Source organism: Coniophora puteana (genome assembly GCF_000271625.1).
Source record: "Coniophora puteana RWD-64-598 SS2 unplaced genomic scaffold CONPUscaffold_2, whole genome shotgun sequence".
NCBI lineage: Eukaryota > Fungi > Basidiomycota > Agaricomycetes > Boletales > Coniophoraceae > Coniophora > Coniophora puteana.
This window is the reverse complement of record NW_006913054.1, coordinates 11647-34087: the sequence shown is the minus strand read 5'-3', so window position 1 is coordinate 34087 and position 22441 is coordinate 11647. Positions and strand designations below refer to the sequence as shown.

At 53.6% G+C, this 22441-nt stretch overlaps 7 protein-coding genes across 7 annotated transcripts; 3 read left to right on the top strand and 4 right to left on the bottom strand.

The window, feature by feature from the left end:
* The first annotated feature begins 263 nt into the window (after nucleotides 1–263).
* On the top strand, nucleotides 264–2182 carry CONPUDRAFT_161999 (uncharacterized protein). Its single transcript, XM_007766173.1, has 4 exons — nucleotides 264–334; nucleotides 403–627; nucleotides 687–1994; nucleotides 2063–2182. Exons 2-3 carry the CDS (start codon nucleotides 403–405, stop codon nucleotides 1980–1982), a joined length of 1521 nt encoding a protein of 506 aa, XP_007764363.1. The 5' UTR covers nucleotides 264–334; the 3' UTR covers nucleotides 1983–1994; nucleotides 2063–2182.
* Nucleotides 2183–3201: 1019 nt separating this feature from the next.
* Nucleotides 3202–4370, top strand: CONPUDRAFT_161998 (uncharacterized protein; the record flags this gene model as incomplete). The annotated part of the gene is made up of 5 exons (XM_007766172.1): nucleotides 3202–3621; nucleotides 3672–3759; nucleotides 3813–3998; nucleotides 4055–4218; nucleotides 4277–4370. Coding segments are annotated over 5 exons (951 nt in total), but the record flags the coding sequence as incomplete, so codon positions are not given.
* A 3285-nt stretch (nucleotides 4371–7655) lies between these two features.
* Nucleotides 7656–8903, bottom strand: CONPUDRAFT_161997 (uncharacterized protein; the record flags this gene model as incomplete). Its single annotated transcript, XM_007766171.1, has 1 exon — nucleotides 7656–8903. The coding sequence occupies one exon, from the start codon at nucleotides 8901–8903 to the stop codon at nucleotides 7656–7658; it is 1248 nt and encodes a 415-aa protein (XP_007764361.1).
* A 3785-nt stretch (nucleotides 8904–12688) lies between these two features.
* Nucleotides 12689–16332, bottom strand: CONPUDRAFT_134601 (uncharacterized protein; the record flags this gene model as incomplete). The annotated part of the gene is made up of 12 exons (XM_007766170.1): nucleotides 12689–12889; nucleotides 12964–13087; nucleotides 13139–13359; nucleotides 13415–13667; nucleotides 13738–14699; nucleotides 14763–14849; nucleotides 14912–14959; nucleotides 15020–15234; nucleotides 15309–15319; nucleotides 15378–15678; nucleotides 15746–16116; nucleotides 16217–16332. The coding sequence occupies 12 exons, from the start codon at nucleotides 16330–16332 to the stop codon at nucleotides 12689–12691; spliced, it is 2910 nt and encodes a 969-aa protein (XP_007764360.1).
* Nucleotides 16333–16439: 107 nt separating this feature from the next.
* Nucleotides 16440–17078, top strand: CONPUDRAFT_116749 (prefoldin subunit 6; the record flags this gene model as incomplete). Its single annotated transcript, XM_007766169.1, has 4 exons — nucleotides 16440–16575; nucleotides 16628–16752; nucleotides 16804–16864; nucleotides 16919–17078. Coding segments are annotated over 4 exons (379 nt in total), but the record flags the coding sequence as incomplete, so codon positions are not given.
* Nucleotides 17079–17119: 41 nt separating this feature from the next.
* On the bottom strand, nucleotides 17120–20171 carry CONPUDRAFT_47108 (nitrate reductase NiaD; the record flags this gene model as incomplete). Its single annotated transcript, XM_007765799.1, has 5 exons — nucleotides 17120–18048; nucleotides 18111–18778; nucleotides 18842–19383; nucleotides 19463–19711; nucleotides 19776–20171. 5 exons carry the CDS (start codon nucleotides 20169–20171, stop codon nucleotides 17120–17122), a joined length of 2784 nt encoding a protein of 927 aa, XP_007763989.1.
* A 547-nt stretch (nucleotides 20172–20718) lies between these two features.
* On the bottom strand, nucleotides 20719–22059 carry CONPUDRAFT_149494 (uncharacterized protein; the record flags this gene model as incomplete). Its single annotated transcript, XM_007766168.1, has 1 exon — nucleotides 20719–22059. One exon carries the CDS (start codon nucleotides 22057–22059, stop codon nucleotides 20719–20721), a length of 1341 nt encoding a protein of 446 aa, XP_007764358.1.
* Nucleotides 22060–22441: the final 382 nt, after the last annotated feature.

The following is a 22441-nucleotide window of genomic DNA, read 5'->3' as shown; positions in this document are numbered from 1 at the left end:
GCCGCTTTCTCTCGGTTTCATCCCGGGTAGAATCGCCGTTTGTCTGCAGTGCGAGGTTTTGCCTAATGTCATCCTAGCCTACCTTCGTACTTTGAACTTTTGAGCGGAGCCTCAAATAGCATTCGGTGTTTTTCTCCCTTTACAGTCGCGCGACCTCAATTCCAATTTAACAAGTAACGGCACTGGCAGGACGAGGTAAGCACATTACTTCAGCTAGATTCGAAGGCACCATATAGTGAATAGCTGCAACTCCTTGTACTCTTAGTGCAGCAAAGAACCTCTCACATCGCCCAACGGGACCACTAGACCAGCAGCGTTTCAACGTTTATACTCGGTAAGCTCCCTTATGTTCGCTTATTGTGAGAAGACAGATGATGTTGATTGTACCGAACTTGACGGCAGATGCCGCCATATTACCTATATCGAGAGCTCCTCGACAAGATATGCAACGAACTGTGGGACGAGGAACGTGTCAACGACTCAGGTAGAGACCTCGCCAGGCTAGCGCAGGCATGCAAAGTGTTCCAAGATCCTGCGTTAGACGTATTGTACTATGAAATTGTAGGCTTCGAGAGTCTTTTCAAGATCCTGCCGCGCGACTCATGGTCAACTGATGGTGGTGCCTTCGTACGTTGACTCTGCATACTCGTCTCGCTTACGCCGCGTACTCATCACGCTCGGCTCAGGCCTTGACACGGCCACTGCGAGTGTGCGATTGGGATGTCTTCCGCAAGAACGCTTCTCGCATACGCCGGCTGTCCCAGCCTATGGACACTCCCGCAATCACGGCCGAAGCGTTCGAAGCTTTCTGTCTCTGCCCGCACTCTCCCATCCTTCCCAACCTGCGTCACTTGATGTGGGAAAATAAATCATTGTTTCCCGGAAACCTACTTCGCCTTCTCTGCGGTCCCAAGCTTACCCACCTTGACTTCCCTTTTATCCCCAGGTCGTTCATGTCAATCATTTCCACGATCTGCATTGGATGCCATGACTTACGCTACCTTTCTGTTGGTCCGGCATCCCGCAAAGATTTCAGGTCATTCTTGACCATGGTGGAAGACGCCCTTGGTTATGCTCCGGCGCTTCGGGTGATCAATCTGCGTTCGAAAACTACGGTATCTTTCTTTGAGACTTCAAGTAAACTTCCTTGCCTTCAAGAATTGGACGTGCAATCTCTGCACAAAATGGAATTAGTATCACCACCCGCTAGCAACGGCGTATTATTCCCTCTTCTTCAAAGCTTGGGGTTCTCTCAGACCCCTCTTGGAGACATCTCAACTACCCTCTCTTTTCTCGGGCTTTTACCATCCTTAGACTCGTTCTCTGCCTCCATGTGCACAACTGGGTTGGCTCTGGATATAGCTTGCCTACTAAAGACGCTGGGCTTCAATGTCAACCCTCAGAAATTTACCGATCTATCAGTGGAAGGCGACTTGACTGAAGGTATTGCAGACGCGCTACCGCTAACCATGGAATGTCTCAAACCACTGATGCTCTTCGCAAACATCCAAAACATATCCATCACCACGACCGCCCCCTTCTCTCTCGAAGATGGAGACATTCGGACTCTCTCCGCGTCATGGCCAAATCTACAAAGCATCGAGTTCGGCGGCTGTAAGCGCCTACATGGCCACAAGAAGCCAACGGTTCAAGGACTTGCGACACTTCTAACCAACTGTCCACTCCTGGAAGATGCCGACCTCGTCGTTGACATGAGGTTGAAGCACAACCTGTCTCCAAAGTGGCTGAATTGCGGGCCAAACGTCGAGAGGTTACACCTAGGCTTCTCTCCATTGGATGACCCGATTTACGTCGCGTCGGCGCTCAACTTCTTGATGCCAGGACTTACGAAGATGTGGGCATGGGAGGATGACATGGGTGTTCAGGCGCCAGGTGCACACGGTGACCAATGGGCAGAGGTGAAACGTCTCGTAACGGGTTTCAATGCTAGGGAGACTTACAGACGGCAGTGGCTTGCATGAGATGATTGCACGGTGAGCAAGACAAGATTGCAGCCTCATCCGATGACGATGTAGACTGTGCTAAATAGGCAACTTTTTAGCTTTCGCGTTCACGTTGACTTATATGCGCCAAGTCGACGATAGTTTTAGCTACTATGTTCGACGGGCCATACGCGCTTGCTGTGGACGTCCATCGCTTAGAATGTAAAGTCGATTTTTCAACAATAAAAGGACGTAAACCTGGACATGGCCAGTCCACCTATGCAGCCTTTGGCAAGCACATGTTATCTCACTCTACACTTGATGACCCGTCTTGAGACGTACTCATCGGAGTATGACCGTCCTCAGAACTCTCTCAAAACCTAAAGATCTTGACGTATAAGTCGAGTCACAGGCAGTAAACGTAGAGTGTTCCACTATCGTTCCTTCCCCTCTTGGATCATATCCGCCTCTCGCAACTTTACTTTACCCCATAGATTCTTATCTCACAATCTCACGATCTCACTAGGATACCGGCCTGTCACCGATGTCAACGTTCTTCAGCTATCCACGGTGAGAAAGTGCTGACCGCCTATCACCTCGGATATATGTCACCCTTTATAGGTTTCTCCTCTGTGCGCAGACGTACGTAGCAGCGCCTGAAGCAACCCGTACCCTCAAGGCCCAAGGCGCTGCCGTTCAACGCGAAGGCGGTGATCTAATGAGCATGAAGAACTGGTCTTAACGGCCACCATCCCGAACCTCTAGATCTAGAGAAGAAGTCGAAATACTCTCCGCGTTCTGGTAGACGAAGCTCCACACCAAGGCGACCATTGACGTCTTCCCCGATGTAATCGTCTATACGAACACTGACCTCCATATGATTATCTTTCGCAGTGGACCCGAATTTCATTTAAGCCCGAAGATATATTGATGGACGGCGTACCAACACTTCCTGCCCGCACTATCACGGACATTACCCCGTCCTCACCAACAATTTGAACGAGAGGATAGGGAAGGATAGGGGTGAGTTCTGGACAATTCGGTTCCGAAAATGGAATGTGTTGCCGCGCTACAAGCGCAATTAATTTCCTTTGGCAGGTTCATAGCGCACGTCATGACATTCTATAGATGGACATAGTTTTACAAGCGCACGGACATGTTTTTTGCAGAGCCACCCACCCGGGCGACCGTCCTCACCACACCCCTTCTTCCCGTCGCGCCGTCCTAGGTATGCCCCGTCACCCCTCTCACCCCTGATATGTACCTCGAGTACCACTACAGCCATGCCCATGATCAACTTCCTACACGCTCGAGAGACTTGGAGACGCTGGAAACCGCTTTGATGTTGGTGTGGACACCGCTCGCATGCGGAATATGCTGGGGGATCGCCGCTTCGCTCGCCTTCGAGTGCATCCCGCTGCTAGTCAGGCGGGCGCGCGGGGCGCAGGATACGAAGAACCGCAGATGGTTGTGGTTCTACGTCGCGTACGTCGCGGTCATGCTCTGTCTCGGGACGCTCTGCGTCATCTGCTATGCCATTCCGCCTCAGCTCTATCTCGCCGGATTGGCTAATGGTGCCCAGCCATGGGCCCTCGAGTCCGCTTACCCTCATTCAGCCAGTGCAATTCTCATAAATGTGTCCAACTGGATCGCTACGAGTATGGCCGACGCACTCATGGTGCGCCGTTTCTCCGTTTAAACATGCAGGTGCTTACGATTAGCAATCAGGTATGGCGGTGCTGTGTGCTGCATCAATGTCATGCAAGCTTCAAATGCATTAAGTCGGGTTTAGGCTCGCTATTCTTGATAACCACCGGTGCGTACTCGCGTAAACCCCCGCGAATGTCGTGCTTATTTATGGGACGACAGCGTCCGGGTTCCTATGCATGATAGCGTATTCTCTGCCCAATAACTACACAGTCCTCACTACAGCCCCATGGCTGGCAGCTGTATCTCGATGGTACTTCTTCATGGCAACCATCCTAAACCTTGCTGCCACCAGCCTCATTGTGATTCGCCTGCGCTCAGAACGCACCTCCATAAGTACAATGATGGGTAAGCCTTTCCAGAGCCTGCGTGTAGCGGAACTCAGAATTAATACTGGCCTTAAGGATCCACGTTCAATGTTGATGCACGCTTGAACTATACAGGCATCAGCGCCATGATGATTGAGTCGTGCACGCTAATAACGATTTGCTCAATATCATACTTGATACTCCCTTTCATCGACTCACCTTTCCGCACTGTTGTGATAGCGATGGTCGACGAGGTTCAGGTACGTTATATCGTGCTCTCATGCGAGACATGCTATCTAATCCATCCATCCGGTCAAGATTATAGCCCCTCTACTCGTCATCTTGCGCATTGCGAGAGGTGTTGCGTGGACAAATGAGAGTAGGGACTCACTCCCTGACCTGGAGATTGCTTTGCGTGACTGATCTTATACACTACTCTCCTATCATAATCACGGTTCTCTTGCCACTTTAATAGTTCTATCATTCTCCGTAGTCGTTGGCCATTGTTTGGGTAGTTTCTAATGCGTAACTTAACAACTTAATGATGCAGTCGAGGAGCGGTGTTTCCCTTTGAGGTTGGAGGGACCACATTATACCAGTGATCAGGATGTCAAGTTCGCATCACTATTGTGTGCCAATCAGTTGTCAGTATGGGTTTCACAGGTGAAATGCAAGAACGGCGACCTGAGCAGGGAAGTCATTCGGAATTTTCCGTCGGAGCTTAAATTGATATCTCTTCTGTTGCTCGCGACGCGTCGCGTGCGGCTTTGTCCTACCTTGTGTCCCAACTCAACGCACACGCGTGTGATCCCTGAATCCTCGTCAGCTACGGAGCTGTTCGTGTTCATAGCTTGGCCGTAACCTTTGAAGGCACCGGTGGAGAACACAAAAGGTAACGTCAATTTAGTCCGTTGTTTGCAAGAGCTAAGTTCACTGAATAGTGCTTCATAACGCTAGGAAACCCCTGCATATCTATTTCTGGGCTGAGATGAACGCCCAACTTCTGTGCCGAGAGCTTCTCGATAAGATATGCCTAGAGCTGATGGACGTAACCCATGCAGACGACGCAAGCCGGGACCTTGTCAGGCTCGCCCGAGCGTGCAAAACGTTCCGGGAACCCGCATTGAATGCCCTTTACTACGAGATCAAGGGTTTCGATAGGCTCTTCAAGGTGCTTCCACGAGATACCTGGTCCACCGAACGCGGTATTTTCGTACGTATTCCCCCAGTAAACGATTTGCATGTTGATGAATGCTCATGCCGGTCGCAAGACTTTCACTCGCGCGCTTCGGTTAGACGATTGGGACGTATTTCATCAGAACTCCAGCCGCATACGTATTCTCTGTGAACCTTCAGAGACCCCTCAGATTGCCGAGGTGGCATTTGGTTTCTTCTGCCTTTGCCCGTACCTCCCAATACTCCCAAATCTTCGACATCTCTCTTGGCAAGGTACTGCCAAATTCCCCGGAAATCTCCTCCGTCTTCTACTTGGACCGAAGCTCACTAAGCTTAACCGTCTAGAGGTACCGGGAAGCTGATTGCCTCTCGTCTCTACGGTTGCTATCAGTTGCCCTGCCTTGAGGGAGCTATGCATTAGCCCGAAGAATGATGTGGAGACGGATCCGTTCCTTGGGGCTCTAGAGGACGTTATGGTGCATGTCCCAACGCTCGAATCTGTTTGGATGGATGCGCGTATCTCACCTTCATTGATCCGAGCCGCAAAGATGATCAAATCTCTTCGAACCTTGACTATTCGGTCTCTAGGAGGCCCTGACACGTTCCACTTTCCCTTGAAGGAGGAAAGCGAATCCTTCCCCAGCCTCCAAAAGTTACATTTCCAACGTTCAACCTTTAGCGAGGTAGCAACGACTCTTCCTCACCTCGGACAACTGTCATGGCTGAAAAGCTTCTGTGCGCATTCGAAGGCCTCTGTAAGCGCTCTCGATATCTGCGGATTACTTGAAGCTATTGGGCCTAGCGTATCCCCCAAACAATTCACGTCGCTATCGCTAGTAGACCAATGTAAACGTCGTTCAAATCGGGAGGACGCAAAAGCACCTCCGTTAACAGTACAATCACTCCAGCCGCTCCTGTCTTACCAGCGCATGGAAAAGCTGTCTATTCGCACCCGCATACCATTTTCTCTTGATGATGATAACATGGAAGTGCTTTCTGCCTCATGGCCCAGCCTTCGTGTTATAGACTTCCCTGGCTGCGAGGTTCTCCACGAGTACAAAAAGCCGTCTCTTAAGGGGCTCGCAACACTCCTCAACAACTGTCCTTTTCTAGAGAGTGTTCATCTCGTTGTCGACGCCATCGCATATCACAAACTACCAGCCGAATCTACCGGCTGTGGCGAACGCGTCGTGGGATTAGACCTATGTTACTCTCCTATTGACAACCCGGCTTATGTCGCGTCGTTCCTTACCCTTTTAGTGCCCACTCTTAGCAAAATCTGGGCTTGGGATGACGACAAAGGCGTACAGGCACCGGGCATTCAAGGCAAGATGTGGGCAGAGGTAAAACATCTTGTTTCTGGAATCTTTGCCAAGGAGCAGTACAGACAACGCTGGTTCGCTCATTAAAGATTGAGCCCAACGATCAGTACTATTAGCGCATGTATAAGCTGGGTTTCTAATTGGCGCATCACGGTACACATAATCAGCGGTATACAATACAGAAGGTCATGCCTCAACCTCTTTCGTCCCCCTAATTAGACGTATTTATTGTTTACCTACAGCTACTACCGAGCTGCTACTTAGCGCAAGTACTCAGTAATGGAAATATTTCGGTCTTATATTTGTTCTCCTTTGTTTCTAAGATGTATTAGTAGCGCACATGACGAGCTGCAGCCCATATGGCGCGCTCTGTTCGATATTCTGCTTTGTTTACGAAAATGCTCCGCAGTAGATTACTTGTTGCTTTGTTCTTACGACGTATATAGACACACTGTATCGTAGATTACCTCATTACGAGGTTGCAACGGAGTTTTCTCACTCACGCCGCGTGACTTCTCGAATTCCAACACTCAGTGCTTCGAGCGGGATATAAATTTGATTTCCTCGTCATACCTCAATATACCTCAACGTTCAGCCTCACGTTCTCGTCTCTGCTTTCGCCTGTCCTTAGATTGCATATTGGTCAATGCTTCACGGAAAGCGTGTGTAGAACCAACCATTTATCCTTCAATTTCTCACAGCAATCGCGTAGGCCAACATGTGAGCACGATGCAGGACACGGCTGGACAGGTCTCATACATAACATGCAATCATCATCGTGCACGCTAATAACAATTTGCTCAGTATCCCACTTGATAGTCTCTTTCATAGTAACTCCCGTTTCCGTGTCGTTGTGATGGCGAATTATCGACGAAGTTCAGGTACGTTTCATCACGCCCTCATGAGAGGAGCATTGTCTAATCCATTAGATATTCAAGATTATAGCCCCTCTGCTTGTCTTCTCACGCATCGCGAGAGGTGTTGCGTGGACAAATGAGAGTAGGGAATTAATTACCGACCTGGAGATTATTTTGCGTGACTAAAATTACACTACGTCGATATCATACTGGTGGCTTGGCTGCAAATTGGCCGACGTCAGGACATGTTCAATCATACGTAATGCACACCTGTATATGAAAGCTTGTAGATTAATTGTACACGTCGTAAGAATGACAACTTCTGGCAAACTACTGTGGGGTTTAGGAGAACGAAGAAGTACTCCTCGCAACCTCCTCTATGATGTTCCACTTGGCGACGGGCTCTGGGGTTTTGATTTGTCCATAGGGGCGTGAAGCTTCGGCAGACCACTGACTCCTGTATTGAGACATGGTGTGGAAACCGGAAATAAGGTTGTTCACTGCCGCCCATCGTTGTTTGAAGTCAGGTGAGATGTTTTGTTCCCAGGTATTGACGCTATAGAGGTTCGGTAATAGAAGGTGAAGAAACGAAGAAACATAAAGGGGATCCTCGAGTGGAGAATTATCCAAGAAAAGCGTGATTGTGTTTCGATTGCGGCCTACTGCGGAAGGCGGCAAGTCATGATATAGGGAAGCGTCGATAACAATGTGAAGCTCTTCAAGATCAGGACAGCTGTCAAGCAAAACCGTCAACCCTTTGAGAGATGGCTCCTTCTCCGTGCCCCATCCATCGCGTGTTCCAAAGTTGAGGGAGCGAAGTTTTGGCCAAGATGATGAGAGGATCGAAATCTCGTTATCGTCAAGGGAGAATGGAATGCATGTCCATATGGCGAGCTTCTCCAAGTTTTCACAGGACATAAGTGGTTTCAGCACTTCAAAGTTCAGCGGAGCCAGCGAAGCAGCACTAAGAGAAGTATCAGGGTCCTCAAGTATGGATAACGCAGAAAGGCGAGTGCGATCAAAGTGAGACATCACAGTACGAAGAAAGTTGCTGATATCGGGTGTCGGATGGCCGCTTGATATACACGTGAACTCCTTTAATTGTAACACTGGCAGACGGCCCATTGCGTCGAGAGTCCCTGCCGCATTTACAAGGTGCACATGATGTATACACAACGAACTTAGATTGCAAAATGCCGACCAACGAGCTTGAGCGTGACCGATGTCGGACGTACTCGTGCCCCGAAGTGGTTGAATGATGAGCGAACGGATAGAAGGAATGCCCTTTACCGACTGTAGGAGAGAATGGCTCATCGGAGTGTCGATATTCAAGTGCTGTAAATTGCGCATGTTGGACAGGGCGTCCGTCAACGTCCTATGGGTATGCTCTACGTCTTCTCCGCAAACCTGGCGAACCTGGAGCTTGCGCAGTTCAGGGCATGCGATACTGATCATGGTGATGAAAGGGAAGAAAGAAGCAGGGATGACGTTGAATCCTACTTCCTTGATTTCTGGTCCACAGAGGAAACGTAGAACATTAGCTGGGAAGGTGGTAATATTGTCCCAGCGCAGCTGCTGTAGGTTGGGCATGAGGGGGAAATAAGGACAGAAAATGATAGTTTGAAACACTGCCTCGGATATGGACATTATTTCGGGCTGACAGAACCGTCGAACGCGATGAAAATTTCGATGCAAGACCTCCCAGTCGCTAAAACGAAGCGCGCGAGTGAGTGCCTAATCAATTCCATCGCAAATTTTGAGCTAGGAATGATTGAGATGTAGCCAATATGTAGCTTACAAATTGACCATTTTGCATGGACCATGCGTCGCAAGGAAGCACCGAGAAGAGCCTTTCAAGTCCTACAATTTCCAGGTACAATGCATCCAATGCAGGCTCTTGAAAGGTTTTGCATGTTCTAGCCAGCGCAGACAGTGTCCTGTGAGAGTCTTCAAGCTGGATATAGTGCATCATTTCGCCGCAAATTTGCTGAAGAATCTCTGGAATCAGAAGACAAGCGTGAACTTCTCTTGTCATCTTGGCAACTACAAGTCTGCTGTGAACGTAGTAGTTCCCCGGTAAGATTCTGGATATTTTCTACCGTGCTCACCTGGGCGCGCTACGGTAATAACAAGATAAGGGTGTTGGTTGCACTCAACAAAGAAAAGGCGCTGGCGGTGACGCAGTGGTCGGAAATTTGAAAGTCCGCCATCCGTTATCCGAATGTGGCTGAGACCAGCGGTTTTGATGATTGATCAACAAATGCCAGCCTGAAAGGCAGGTTGAAGAAAGAATAAGTAGAGATATCCGCTCGACCCAACTTCTTCTAAAGTCAGAAATCCACGGCTAGAATGACCTTGATTTTTGCAACACATATACGTAAATAAGTGCTGGTGCAATAATCGAAGGCGAAGCGGAAAACATTTTAGTACCGCGTAGGAATACTCTCTGCAACCTCATCCTCCGGATTCCAGCTTGCCTCAAATTCAGTCGTATGGATTCGCCCGTACAATTGTGAACCTTCCGACCACTGTCGACCATACTGCGCCCTCACATGGAACCCAGCAATGAGATGATTGACCATCATCCATCGCTCTTTCGAAGTCGCTCCCTGGCTGTTAAGTTTAGATCTGTCAACATCCCACGCGTTCACCCGGTAAAGCCGGGGTAGCAACAAGCTGAGGTACGAAGCGACGTATGACGAGTCTTCGATGGAGGAGTGCGCTAAGAAAAGCTCTGTGATTGTGTGGTTACGTGGCGAAGCACAGGATTGGAGGTCATGATAGACGGTCGCATCCACAACGAGGTGAAGCTCGGTTAGCTTGGGACAATTCGTAAGCAGCGTGGCAAGACCAAGAAGCGACGGTTTCCTGTGTTCGTGCCAGGCATCACGTCCTGCGAGGTTGAGAATACGAAGTCGTGGAAAGGACTGCGAAAGGTCCAAAATATCTGCGTCGCCTAGTGCAAATGGAATACTCGTCCAGATAAGTAACTTTTCCAGATGAGCATAGTCAGTCAGCGGCCTGAGGGATCGAATATCCAGGGGAGGCTCTGATGTGTAAATAGGACGGAGGTCAGGTTGCTCCATGAGCGAAACGACTTTCAGATGCGAGAATTTGAAGTGTGTCGGCAATGCCTGGAGTGTCTTCTCTATATCTCGAGTGGGGTGGGCAGACGATAAGGTCCTGAAGGTTTCTACGTGAGACAGACCTGCCAGACGATCAAGAGTCTTTAAAATGTCTTCAAGTGATGAACGGTGGAAGTTCAAGCTACGGAGCTGGGATAGCGGGGATATAAAGTCGTGTGGCGATGACGATGGCGATGACGACTCAGAGCCTTTGAGCGCCTGAACGGTTAGTGCCTGAAGTGAGGGTAACTTCGCTATGGCGCGAAGCAACGACAAGCTGGTAGACGCATCGATAACCATATGCTTCAGAGACCGCATGTTAGGCAGGGCCTCCTGGAGCATAACATGGAACTGCTCCATATCTTGTGGGCGCTCTTGACGGACGTAAAGCTTCTCCAAGCCTTGGCAGGTAACGGCGATCATCGAGACGAAAGGGAAGAAGTTTTCAGGTATCGCATTGAACCCCAGACCCTTGGTATTGGGGCCGCAGAGGATGCGAAAAAAGTCTCCGGGGAAGCATCTTGTATAAGCCCAGAGGAAATATTGCAAGTTGGGGAGTAAAGGAAAGCCGGGGCAAAACGATACGTGGTGGAACATCGACTCTGATAAGAGCAGGCGATCAGATTGGTATAGCCTCTTTATCCTATGACTGTTCTTGCGAAATATGGCCCAATCTGTCAGTCTGAGAGATCGTGTAAAAGTCTACGGAGCAAGTCCAGTCACACCTATTTATGATATTCAAAAAGAATTGACCACATACGAAGACACCATTTTGGATTTGCCATGTATCTTGAGGAAAGATCTTGAACAACGTATCTATCCCGGCAATCTCAAAGTAAAGCGCGCTCAGAGCGGGCTCTTCAAACGCCTTGCAGGTTTGCGCCAGCCTAGCAAGAGCCTGCAATGTGTCATCTGTTTTGCAATGTGTGATCAACTCATCGCAGATGTTCTCGACGATTTCCGCTGGCAAGAACCGACTATGCGTCTCCTCCGAGTCCGGCGTCGGTGCGGTAGCCATATCCTTGTTGTTCTCCTGAACTTGTTCCGAAAGCGCTGTAGGACTTGTTGACGCCGAGGACGTGTTCTTGGTCTTCGAATGGGTTAATGACCAGCCGTGATACGCTCGATCGTGGAATCAGCTTGTGGCGGAGATTAAACTTTACTTACTGGATACAACAACACACACTGCAGACAAACGGCGATTTTACCCGGGATGAAATCGAGAAAAAGAGGCGGAGAGATGAAAGCCTTTTCCTCCGAGTTTTGGAACCCCCTTTTGCACAAGAAAAGGTATTCTTTTAGCCGACATTTGCTTCAATTTTGCGCTGGTAAATTGGGCGGGTTACCGGATTTGGACTCTACCTCCCTGATTTGGACGTGTTTCTATCTAATCTCTCCTCGCAGAGATGCAAACTCCGAGGCAAAAGTTTGACTTTCGAGTAACCTTTCACACAGCAAAAGATGGGTGAAAAAGGCTTTCATCTGTCCACCTTCTTCAATCACTTATCATAATAGAAAAATCACAGCTTGTCTGCAGTGTAAGGGACTGGCACTGCAGACAAACGGCGATTTTACCCCGGATGAAACCGAGAGAAAGAGGCGGCGAGATGAAAGCCTTTTCCTCCAAGTTTTGGAACCCCCTTTTGCACAGGAAAAGATACTCTTTTAGCCGACATTTGCGTCAATTTTGCGCTGGTAAATTTGGCGGGTTACCAAATTGGACACCACCTTCCTGATTTGGACGTGTTTCTATCTAATCTCCGCACAGAAATGCAAGCTCCGAGGCAAAAGTTTAACTTTTCAATAACTTTTCGCGCAGCAAAAGATGGGCGAAAAAGGCTTTCATCTGTCCGCGTTCTTCAATCACTTTTCGTAACAGAAAAATCACAGTTTGTCTGCAGTGTGGCAGGACGCGTCATCGCAGAGAATCGGTGCGGAGAAACAGCGGAGCTCATCTAATTCCAGCTTCCGACAGATGTACGCCACAGCATTCTGTTCCGCAACATCTCAATCGCCGTTCGAAACACCATAACTGATGAGTTAATCTGTTACCAGCACCGGCCAAGCTGGTAATTCTCGACCGGAAAATGAATGGCTGATGTTGGTGCCATAGAAATATCGTACCCTATACCATTGTCCACGCTGACCGTGAACGCATTCTTTGGCTCGCATCGCATCCATTGAGCCAGTTTCTGAGTTCGAGGTAGCGGAAAACGCGCATAGACATGACACAGCATCGTAGCCACCCGCCTACTCAAACAAATCAACCCTTCCCATCCTCTGACTCACCACCCCCACGACCTTACTCTCGAATCCCCACGGCGTCCCGCCCTTGTACGCCACCAGCTCCTGCGGCATAGCCGCCTTCACACCGAGCACGCGCTCAAGACGCGTCGTGCCCAGCTCGAGCGCGAGGGAGGATGTGAGCGTCGAGTCGGGCTGATTTAGTTCCTGTAAGCACCGCCCACAGTGAGTTACACGAGGGTGACTAAAACTCAGACAGCGCAGAGTGAGAAACCACGCACCCATCCGATCTCGAACCGCGTGTTCTGCGCGTTAAACTCGTCCACCACACCGAGCGCGACATCTACGCCCGCTCCAAGGAGCACCTCCAGCGCGGACTTTGGCGTGACAGGCGGACCCTCGAGGCTGGTAAATGCATCAAAAGCTTGACCCTGTCGTCACAAGGAAGGTACATACATCCTGCGCTGGCCCCATACGCCCGGGAATGGCTTCGCCCTCGTCAGCACAACGCCTATACCCGCGTGCGCGATCTCGGCGGCGAGGAGGTGCGCCTCAAGCGCGCCTGCGAACGTCATCTTCACTTTGCTGTCGAGGCGCTCTTCGAGGGACGACTTGAGCTGGATGAGCGTAGCCATGATGTCGGCCGTGTCAACTGTTATCACGAGCGTCGCGTCTCCCTGAAAGCATATCGCCCATCAAGGTAAACGGAAACCAGGTAGACGGGATGCGTACCTTCCGGACCCGCCGCACAACCCCGCCCTCAGCCGCGCGCTCATCAAACAGCATCGCGCGCAACGCAGCGATCTGCGTGCTCACGCTCGCCTTGGCACCCATGCCCAGCGTCACATGCAACGCGCTGTCCGCTTCAATGACAGCGCCCGCGAGCGCATGCGGTGCGCCGAGGAGGAACGTCGCTGGTGTACCCTGGACGAAAGATCCACCGGGGGCGGCGACGCCAGATGTCACGCCGTTGCGGTATGCGAGCCTGCACCGTCCCGTCAGTCTCCATCGCAGCACTCGCCCGTAGTAAGGGAGACGAAGGAAAGGGGACGTACAGCATGTTGCGTCCGCCGAACATCAGCCCATCGACCGCTCTCGCTGGCTCCTTGCCAACGATGGCTGGTATATCGCCGTCGAGGGGGTTGAACACGGACCCGTCGTTCGTGCTCGGCTCCAGCTTGATTTCGGAGAGCCCGAGGCGGGTGCCGAACGTCGTGAGGCCGGGGACAAGGACGCCACCCTGGAGATCGACGACTTCGTCTGACGCTATGGGTTGAGAGTGACCGGTAGATGAGAGGTGGATTCGGGCGATCTGTCCGTCGTAGACTTCAACGCTAAACGGCCCGTCTGTTTCTTCGCCTCCAGCGAGCTCCTGCATGCCAGTACCGACACGCGTGACTCCTCCAGGAGTCTGGCGCCGATCCCGTACCCACACCTCAGACACGTTCGCGAACACCACCCTCCCTTCCACACGCCTCGGCTCCAGCGGCGGCAACCCCTCAAACTCGATCGTCCTCGCCATCTCAACACCGAAATCAGGCGCCCGCGGCGCATCCTGGAACTCCGCACTCTTCAGCGGAACAACCAAGCCCACCTCGTCCCCGCTCTTGCTTGCTCCCCCCGCCCCATTCGCCCCAGTCGAAGCAAGCTGCGCAACCCCATCCACAAACACCTGCCTCGGCACCGCCCCCAGCTCGAGCGGATGCCGATCCCACACCACCACATCCGCATCCCACCCCACCCTGACCCTTCCCAGCCTATGTCCCATCCCCAGCGCGTCCGCCGGAACGGTCGTCAGCGCGCTGAGCGCACGCGCGGCGCCGAGGCCCCAGAAGTGCGCGTATGCGGCCTCGGCGGGGAGGTAGCGCGCGTTGGTGACGGGGTGGTCGGATTTCATCGCGACGGGGATGCTATGTGGGGGCGAGGAGAGGAGGGCGGGGGCGAAGGGGGAGGCGCGGTAGGCTTCGCGCTTTTTGCGGGCGTTGGAGGCGAAGAGGGCTATTGTGGGTGGGCCGCCCTGATATCGAAAACGAGGAAGTTCAGACTAGTGGATGAGGAGAGGAGGAGGGAGGGGGCGTACGAATGTTTTTTTGAGGAGGTCGGGGACAAGATAAGTTTCGCCGGCGTGGTGGAAGGATGCGACGGGAAATTGAAATTCGTGCGAGAGCTGCGCGCATATACATCGGAGATGGTTAAATGCGTATGTCAGAGAAAAGGGAAATGACGCACCCGAACGATCATATCCAAGTCAACGGCCTCGTAGCAGTGCACAGAGAGCTGTACACCACAATCGACCTTCATAACTAATGCAGCTCGACCATGAGATGACCGGCGTACCTTGACCTTTCCTCTCAGTACATCCGCTAGCGCCTCCCACTGAAGATCCTCCGGCACACCTGCCTCCTGATCGAGCTCATCCCATCTCCCGGCCCGTGCCTTCGTGCAGAACGCATCCTGCGAGTCTCTGAGCTTGCGCGCGGTGTCGTATGCTTGGCGGAAGAGCCAGGCAGAGTCCATGCGAGTTTGGCCGTAGGTGTTTGATGGGTTTTCACCTGTACAGAAAGGGACGAGTGAGGATCGCAAGCAGTCAGTCTGGGAGCATACTGGGAGGAAAAACACGGCGTACCGCACGCGTGTCTGCAGCAAACCAGCCCATGTGAGCGCACAACGCAGGGGGCAAAGAGATATCACGCACTTCATATGCCTCCACCTCGGCCTCACCCCTCCCTTACTCGAATCATACCCGACCTTCGTCCCATTACCCAGCTCCCACGGCGGCTCGACCATCATACTCGTCGGAGTCCTTTCCAACGTATCGCGCAGCTTCACCACGATCGCCTGTCCGCCGATGTTGTCCGCACTACCTGGTAAAACTTGCGCAGTCGTGACGCCGCCGGAGCGCACGAGGGCATAGGACGCGTCGTGTGTGTTGAGACCGTCCGAGGCGCGCAGCCACGGGAGAATGGGCGCTGTGAAGGAGTTTGTATCGTCTGCACCTGCGTGATGGTGGATGAGGGGGCTGATCAAAGAGCTTTGCGGGGAAGGAAGGGGGGAAAAACGTACCGTTGAGATCGGGCGCACTGTTGACTCCAATGTGCGAATGCAGGTCTACGATCCCTGGTGTGACCCACGATCCGTTCACGTCGAGCACTTGCACGTTCAGGTTACCATCCAGAAGTTCATGGGATACACTTCCGACGGCTTTGACGATCCCGTCCTCGAGATATACGTCTCCTTCGAGAACCTCTGTCCCGTCATTCCCGCCGGTCCAGATGCGCGCGTTGCGGAGAAGTACAGGGCGTGTACCGGGTACGAAGCGATCCGAGCGTGTACGCTGTGCGAAATCGGAAGGTGGGCCAGCGGGAGTGGAGAGGTACTCGCAGCGGGAGAGTATCCGGGCGCGCTGTGCAAGCTGTTGGGGCGAGGGTGTAGGACTGAAGGACGCGAAAGTGAAGGGTGATAAGGATGGAACGAGAGAAGAAAGCGTCAGCAAGACGAGAGAAACAATGAAGAGGGAAGCTAGACGCCGAGTACGCCACGAGAGCGACAACTTGGGGTTGTTTGAACTCGCTGCCATCGTCGATGACGGCGACAAGCTGAGAAGCGCCGGTTTGGTTCAGGAGCGTGGGCAAGACTTGTGTCATCCACATGGCTGATAATCTGACATATGAGTTGGATGCTGCACATTTGTGGTCAACATAGCAAGTGAACGTGGAAGGAAAGACGCGTCTGATTTCTGCTTTCCACCTCCTACGACAATGTCCCAAGCACTCGTCGCCAAACTCCAGGCTGCCTCAACAGAGTACCAAAAACTCCAAACGGACCTAGGCAACGCCGTCGACGCCCGCACACGCCTCGACGCCCAGCTGTCCGAGAACGAGCAAGTCAAAGCCGTGCGTTTTTCCCTTTTATCCTCGTTCTCTTGCCCAACGATTACCTCTCCAGGAATTCGCAAAGCTCACACCGAGCAACACCGTGTACAAGCTCATCGGGCCGACGCTTATGCCACAGGACCAAACGGAGGCCAAAGGCAATGTCAACACCCGCATAGAGTTCATACAAAGCGAGATGTACGACCCTCTCTTCCCTTAGAATGACGACCATTCACCCGCATACTACAGAAAACGGGTAGAGGGGCAGCTGAAGGAGTTTGAGGCCAAGTCAGAACAGAAGAAAAACGAGGTGCATGTCCCGCATTGCCCCCCTTTATTAATTTCTAACCGCCTCGACACCTAGATTGTCGAGCTCCAGACAGTGATTCAGCAATCGCAGCAGGGAGAAGCACCAGCATAGCGCAGAATCACATCCGCCGCATCTAAGCGCATACCACATCGTGTATCTCATCCAGCACTGTACCACCATTGCAATGACAATGCTCCTGATTTATATGGCTGCCCAACAGCGCGTGATATTACAGGCAACCTCACCGAGTTCTTTTTAGAAAAATACGACCTGCTCTTCGCCCCACCCTTCCTCTCTAAGCACCCTCCCGAGCGCGTTCTCCATCTCCTCTGGTCCGCACACAAGCACAATCGCATCCTTGCCTTTCCATCTCCCCAGATGCTCGCTCACAAATTCCCTCCCCATTCTCCCCCTCAATCCAGCCCATCCGCTTCGCCCATCCTCACGGCTCAGGATGTGCTGCACGCTACATCGCCCCCTCCCATCCTCCGCAAATAACGCCAGCTCATCCTTCAACAGCACATCCCGCTGCCCCCTATTCGCACAAAACACCACACACCGCGTCTCGTCCTCCTCATCCTCCATCACCGCCCTGAGCACCTGCACAATCGGCGCGACCCCGCTCCCAGCACCGAGCATCACCATCGTCCTTACCTCCCTCTCCACCCTGTGGTCAATCGACACCCGCCCCCGGCCGCGGTACTCGAACCGCCCAAAAGGGCCCTTGACCTGCACGTGCGCGCCGAGCGGGAGCGCGTCGAGCGCGGTCGACATCGGGCCGCCGGTGTATCCGTCCTCGGGGTGCGCGGGGTAGACTTTGACGAGCATCTCGAGGGAGCCTGTAAGTGAGGGCGTCGAGATGGGGGTATATTCCTTTATGAGCGTCTTTCCGCTCGGCAAGCGCAGGCGGAGGAGTACGTGCTGCCCTACTGGAAGGCCGAGCGGCTGCATGGCGGAGGGGAGAGAGAATGTGAGCAGGTGGGTGTCGTGCGATAAAGGTGATTTGGATGTGAGTGTGAGGAGGCGCCAGGTGCTTGGGCTGAGGAAGGGCGCGTTGGTTTTTATCGTTGGTTCGGGCTCGGAGTGTGCATCGTGAGTCGCGTTGATGGCAAGGGCGGCTCTGCCTGCGGCGTCGAGGGCTCCGATGTGGTACGTCTTCATCATCCCCCTGGCTCCCTCCGAATCTGCGTTACATTCTTCGTGAGCTTCACCGAGCCCGTTGGGTTTAGAAAACGGTCTGACGCACGTATAGCGAGGAACTCCTCCGTTGTATCCGTCCCCTTCACCGCACGCACACTCGCGGCCCCGCCAGGGTGCTCGTCAAGGTACCCTGCCGGATCGTACACCTCCCCGTCGATGACGAACCACGCATCCCCACTTGCCTGGGTGCTGTGTTCGCGTACCTCGGCGAGAGTGATAGCTCGGTTTACCGAGGCGTTCGTCAGTCCAATTTCTTCCCCCTTCTGAACTCCGGCACCGAGCACCGCAGGTTCCTTCTCATCGGACTGACCACGCGTCGACCCATCACCGCTCTCACCCCAGCTCGCGTCCGTAAGATCGCCACCGGCCCTCTTAACGCGCTCCATCCATCCGCCGGGTATCATACCCGGCTGCGTCGGGTGCTCGAACCACAGCTCCCCGGGCCCTCCGTCTTTCCCGGGCGCGTGGTGGACAACGACGCGGAACCACGGGTTGTTCATCATCCCCAGCACGCTCCAGTACATCTCCCGCGGCTGCAGCGCGAGGCTCTCGTCGCCCGCGCGCACGACAATGTCTTTTGCGGAGGCCAGGCGCGCGAGAGGGACGGGGAGGTGCCAGAATGCCCAGCAGTAGGAGGCGGGTACGAGGATGGGGGTGTTGTTGTAAGTGTGTGGGAGGTCTTCTGCGTCGTCCGAGTCAGAGTCCGAGTCGTCGCTCAGCTCGGGGGGCGACGCCGATGGCGAAGCAGGGGACGATGGCACCGGAGAAGCAGACGACGGGCGATACGCGTCCTCGGGGTACTCCACCTCCGCGAGCACCCAGCTCCTCCCCCGGTCAAGCGACACCTCCACGCGCGTGACGCGTCTCCCGCCGCCAGCGTACGCATACCCCCTGAGCACATACCCCCTCTCCCCGCTCCCGTCCCCACCCCCTCCAAGCGAAACACGCTCCCCATGCCCCGGACACGCCACCGCCGAATTCACACTCAGCTCCCCAATCGCATACCACTCGTCCCTCCACCACCTCTCGCCCTCCTCGCCCTTCTCGGGGCCCACGTCCGCCGGACCGAGGTGCGCAGGCAACACCTTGTTGTCGTGCAGATGATACCAGTTCTCGCTCGGGCGCGCGGTGACGATCAGCCGCGTCAGCCACTTGACGGAGCGCCCGCCGATGACGCCCGGCACGACGACGCGCAGCGGGCGGCCGTGGTCGGGCGTGAGCGGGGCGCCGTTCATCGCGTAGGAGAGCAGTACGCCGGAGGAGGGGGAGAGCGCGAGCGCGAGCGGGATGCATGTGCCGTAGCCGGGGTTTCCGTTTGGCTTTGCGGTGGTGACGGCGGTGGTAAGTTAGCGCACATTATTTGGGTTTTCGCTTTTTTATGAGGGAGAGGATGCTCACCAGGACGTCGCCGCCCTCCATGCACAGATACCGCGCGCGTTTCTTTATTCCCGCCTTGGCGAGGACTGAGGCGACGAGGACGCCTGTGAACAGCGCGGTCGAGAGCCCGCCTGGGCCCCAGGAGAACCCGTTCGATTTTCGGACCATGTTCTGCTCTTTGCGCCTGTTGCCAGCGCACACGAGCGTCGCAGGGATCGTCACCTGCTCATACTGCTCCAAGAGCTCAGAGAGCGAGATGGTAAGCGGGTTCTTCACGAGCCTACGAACAGTATTGCATCCGTCATCTCGCTCATCTCCGACAAGAACACCTCACGGAGACGTACCCTTCGACGCTGAACGTCCACCTTCTCGCCTCGTCATTGCTTATGACCGGCACAGCCCCGTGGCTCCTGACAAAGAACAGCTCCGGCGGGGTAAGAAATCCCTCGCCGCCGCGGAAGAGCAGGTCGAGGGGCGCTTCGGCGTTGAACGGGTGTACGCCTGTGAGCCGGACCATGCGCGGGTCGCGTGGCACATGTGCGTCCGGCGTGGCCTTGTCGATGTCCAAGACCTGGGTGGGGAGCGAGGAGGGCGGGGGGAGGGGGAAAGCGTCGTCGTGCTCAGAGGAGGATGAGTCGAAGGTGGACGAGGCGTCGGTGGGTGGCGGGGTTGGCGGGAGGATTGTGTCTCGTTCTTTGTTGGGTTTAGCGTTGATTTTCAAGTTGGCCATTGTTCTTGCAAAAGGTGTTCGGTTTAGCAGGGAGGAGAAAGTGTAGATGGAAGAGCTAAGAGTTATTATCCCCCCACCGCTCGCTGTACTCGCCTGGTTATCTCTGTCCTCGGCACGATAACGGGCTCGAGGGCGGCCATCAGCACCAGTCGGACGCAAGGGTGATGATTCCAAATGATTAGTGGTCACAGGTAGTACGAACACTTCGGAGGCCATCGAGGTGGCTCTCTACAAAGTAGTTCATAGTCCGAGAATAACGACGGAGCAGTGTTATCGCCCAATGGGAGTCGGGCGGCTGAGCTTTCTCTCACAATGTCAGTATAACTTTGGAGAACCGGCAACCAAACGGTCATTTTCAGTGCACTACGTACGTGCCGGTAAGTCTCGCCGCAAACTAAACGACTAACTCGACTCTATTTCAATGTACATTGGAACAAAGATTATGGACTGGATTATATGAAAGCTAAGATACGACACATCAAAACACAAATTAAGTAAACCCAGCGGTTCAAGTATGATCGCATGGTGGACTACCACGGCATTCGCATCAAACGATTTCAGAGCGATACCTGGGCAGCAAATCCTCAACGCTCCTCCACCTATACCGCTGCTCCATTGCTTCGAGCTGTATCCCATACGTCGTAATGATCTCAGTCAGCAACGGGAACATCCGCGCCAGCCGACGAGCGACAAAGTCGACGTCCGACACCGGTGAGCAGATCACATGCAGAGTCGTGATATTCCTGTTAGCGCTACGGCGGGGCGGAACCGAGCTGCGACAGGTGTTGCGGGTGCAGTCGATGTTGAAGGCGATCGCTAGGTCGCCTAGATCACTGCAGTTGTGGCAGAGCACAGCGAGGCCTTCGAGGGTGACGTCGATGAGCTCGCTCGGTGTTGGAGGTGTGCGCAGGGCGAGACTCTGCAAGCGAGGAAACGCGAGCGAAAGCTGTTCTAGATCGGCGTCGGTGAGCTGGAGGCGCTGCTCGAGCTCCAGGCAAAGGTTGGTCAATTTTCTGAAGTCGTACAAAGGCCTGAGGGCGTCGACATCCAGGGGATCCGAAAGCGCGAACCCGAAAGACTGGTGGACGCGGATACTCCGCACTGTTTTCTCGCAGAGAGCAGACGCGAGCGCCCGAGTGAACTCTAGCATCTCGTCGTGCTCGCCAAAGTCGCCGTTCTCCTCTAGCTCCGCCTCGAGTGCCGAAACGTTGGAAAAATCGCACGCATGGCGTACGAATTCTGCACAGATCACCGGCGTCGTTTCGCGGAAGATGAGGTGCGTTAGCTGGGGGAACACAAACACGGGCTGCCGAATCGTCGGTACGACCTCGCCTTCCCGTAGGTTGTGGACCTCGAGTGTCTTGAGCGCGGGCAGAGAAACCGTCACTGACAAAAGGTCAATGATAACCGACAATCCAAGCCTCAAAAACTCGAGCCTCGACAGTTTCTCGATAAGCCGTGACAACAGTGGCGCCATCAGCTCCGGCATCTGCAGGTGGGGCATGTACACTGACAAGTGTGTGATATAGGGGCTGCGATCAAGGGTGGTGGACGTCACATTGAGGTGCTGCTTGTCAGGGAACATCGTTGCGAGCTCAAGCGTGCGCAAATGAGGGCCGAGGAACAGGTGGAGGAGCGAGTGGACATGGCGGTAGCCGACACGAAGATAACGTAGGTTGGGGAACAGGGGCTTGTCGCATTGGGTCGCAAGGCTGTGGAAGACCTCGACGGGGATGCATATGTCGTTGACGACTGGGTAGCCGGAAAGTCTGAGCCGGCGAACGCGCCGGACGTAGCGTTTAAGAACGAGCCAGTCGCTGGGTCCGCTGAAATGACTGGGGATTGAAAGACGTGGTAGGTTAGTAGATGCTGAGCAATCGAGAGACATGGCACGCACCAGCTTGCTATCTTTCACCACCCAGAGGTCCCTCGGTTAACACATGAAGATGTTGGCCAGCCGGCCGACGTCGGCATGGAGGGAATCCAGGGCTGGTTCTTGAAAGGTTTTACATGTACGGGCGAGTCTGTTTGAGGTGGCATGGTCGACGTACGCGAAGATGATGGAAAGGATTTCAGAAACGAGGAGGCACTTGTGCATGTGAGGCAGAAGACCTTAGCTTGAGGGGGGGAAGCAAATGGATACAGTTCAAGTCTGAAGCCACTCGAGCGCTAGCAAAGGAGAGCACGGTGCCGCCGGTGAGCATCCAAATCACGCGTCGTCTCGTTACCGCTCTTGACAGCATTGACGTCGACTCATGTTGATACTTGGG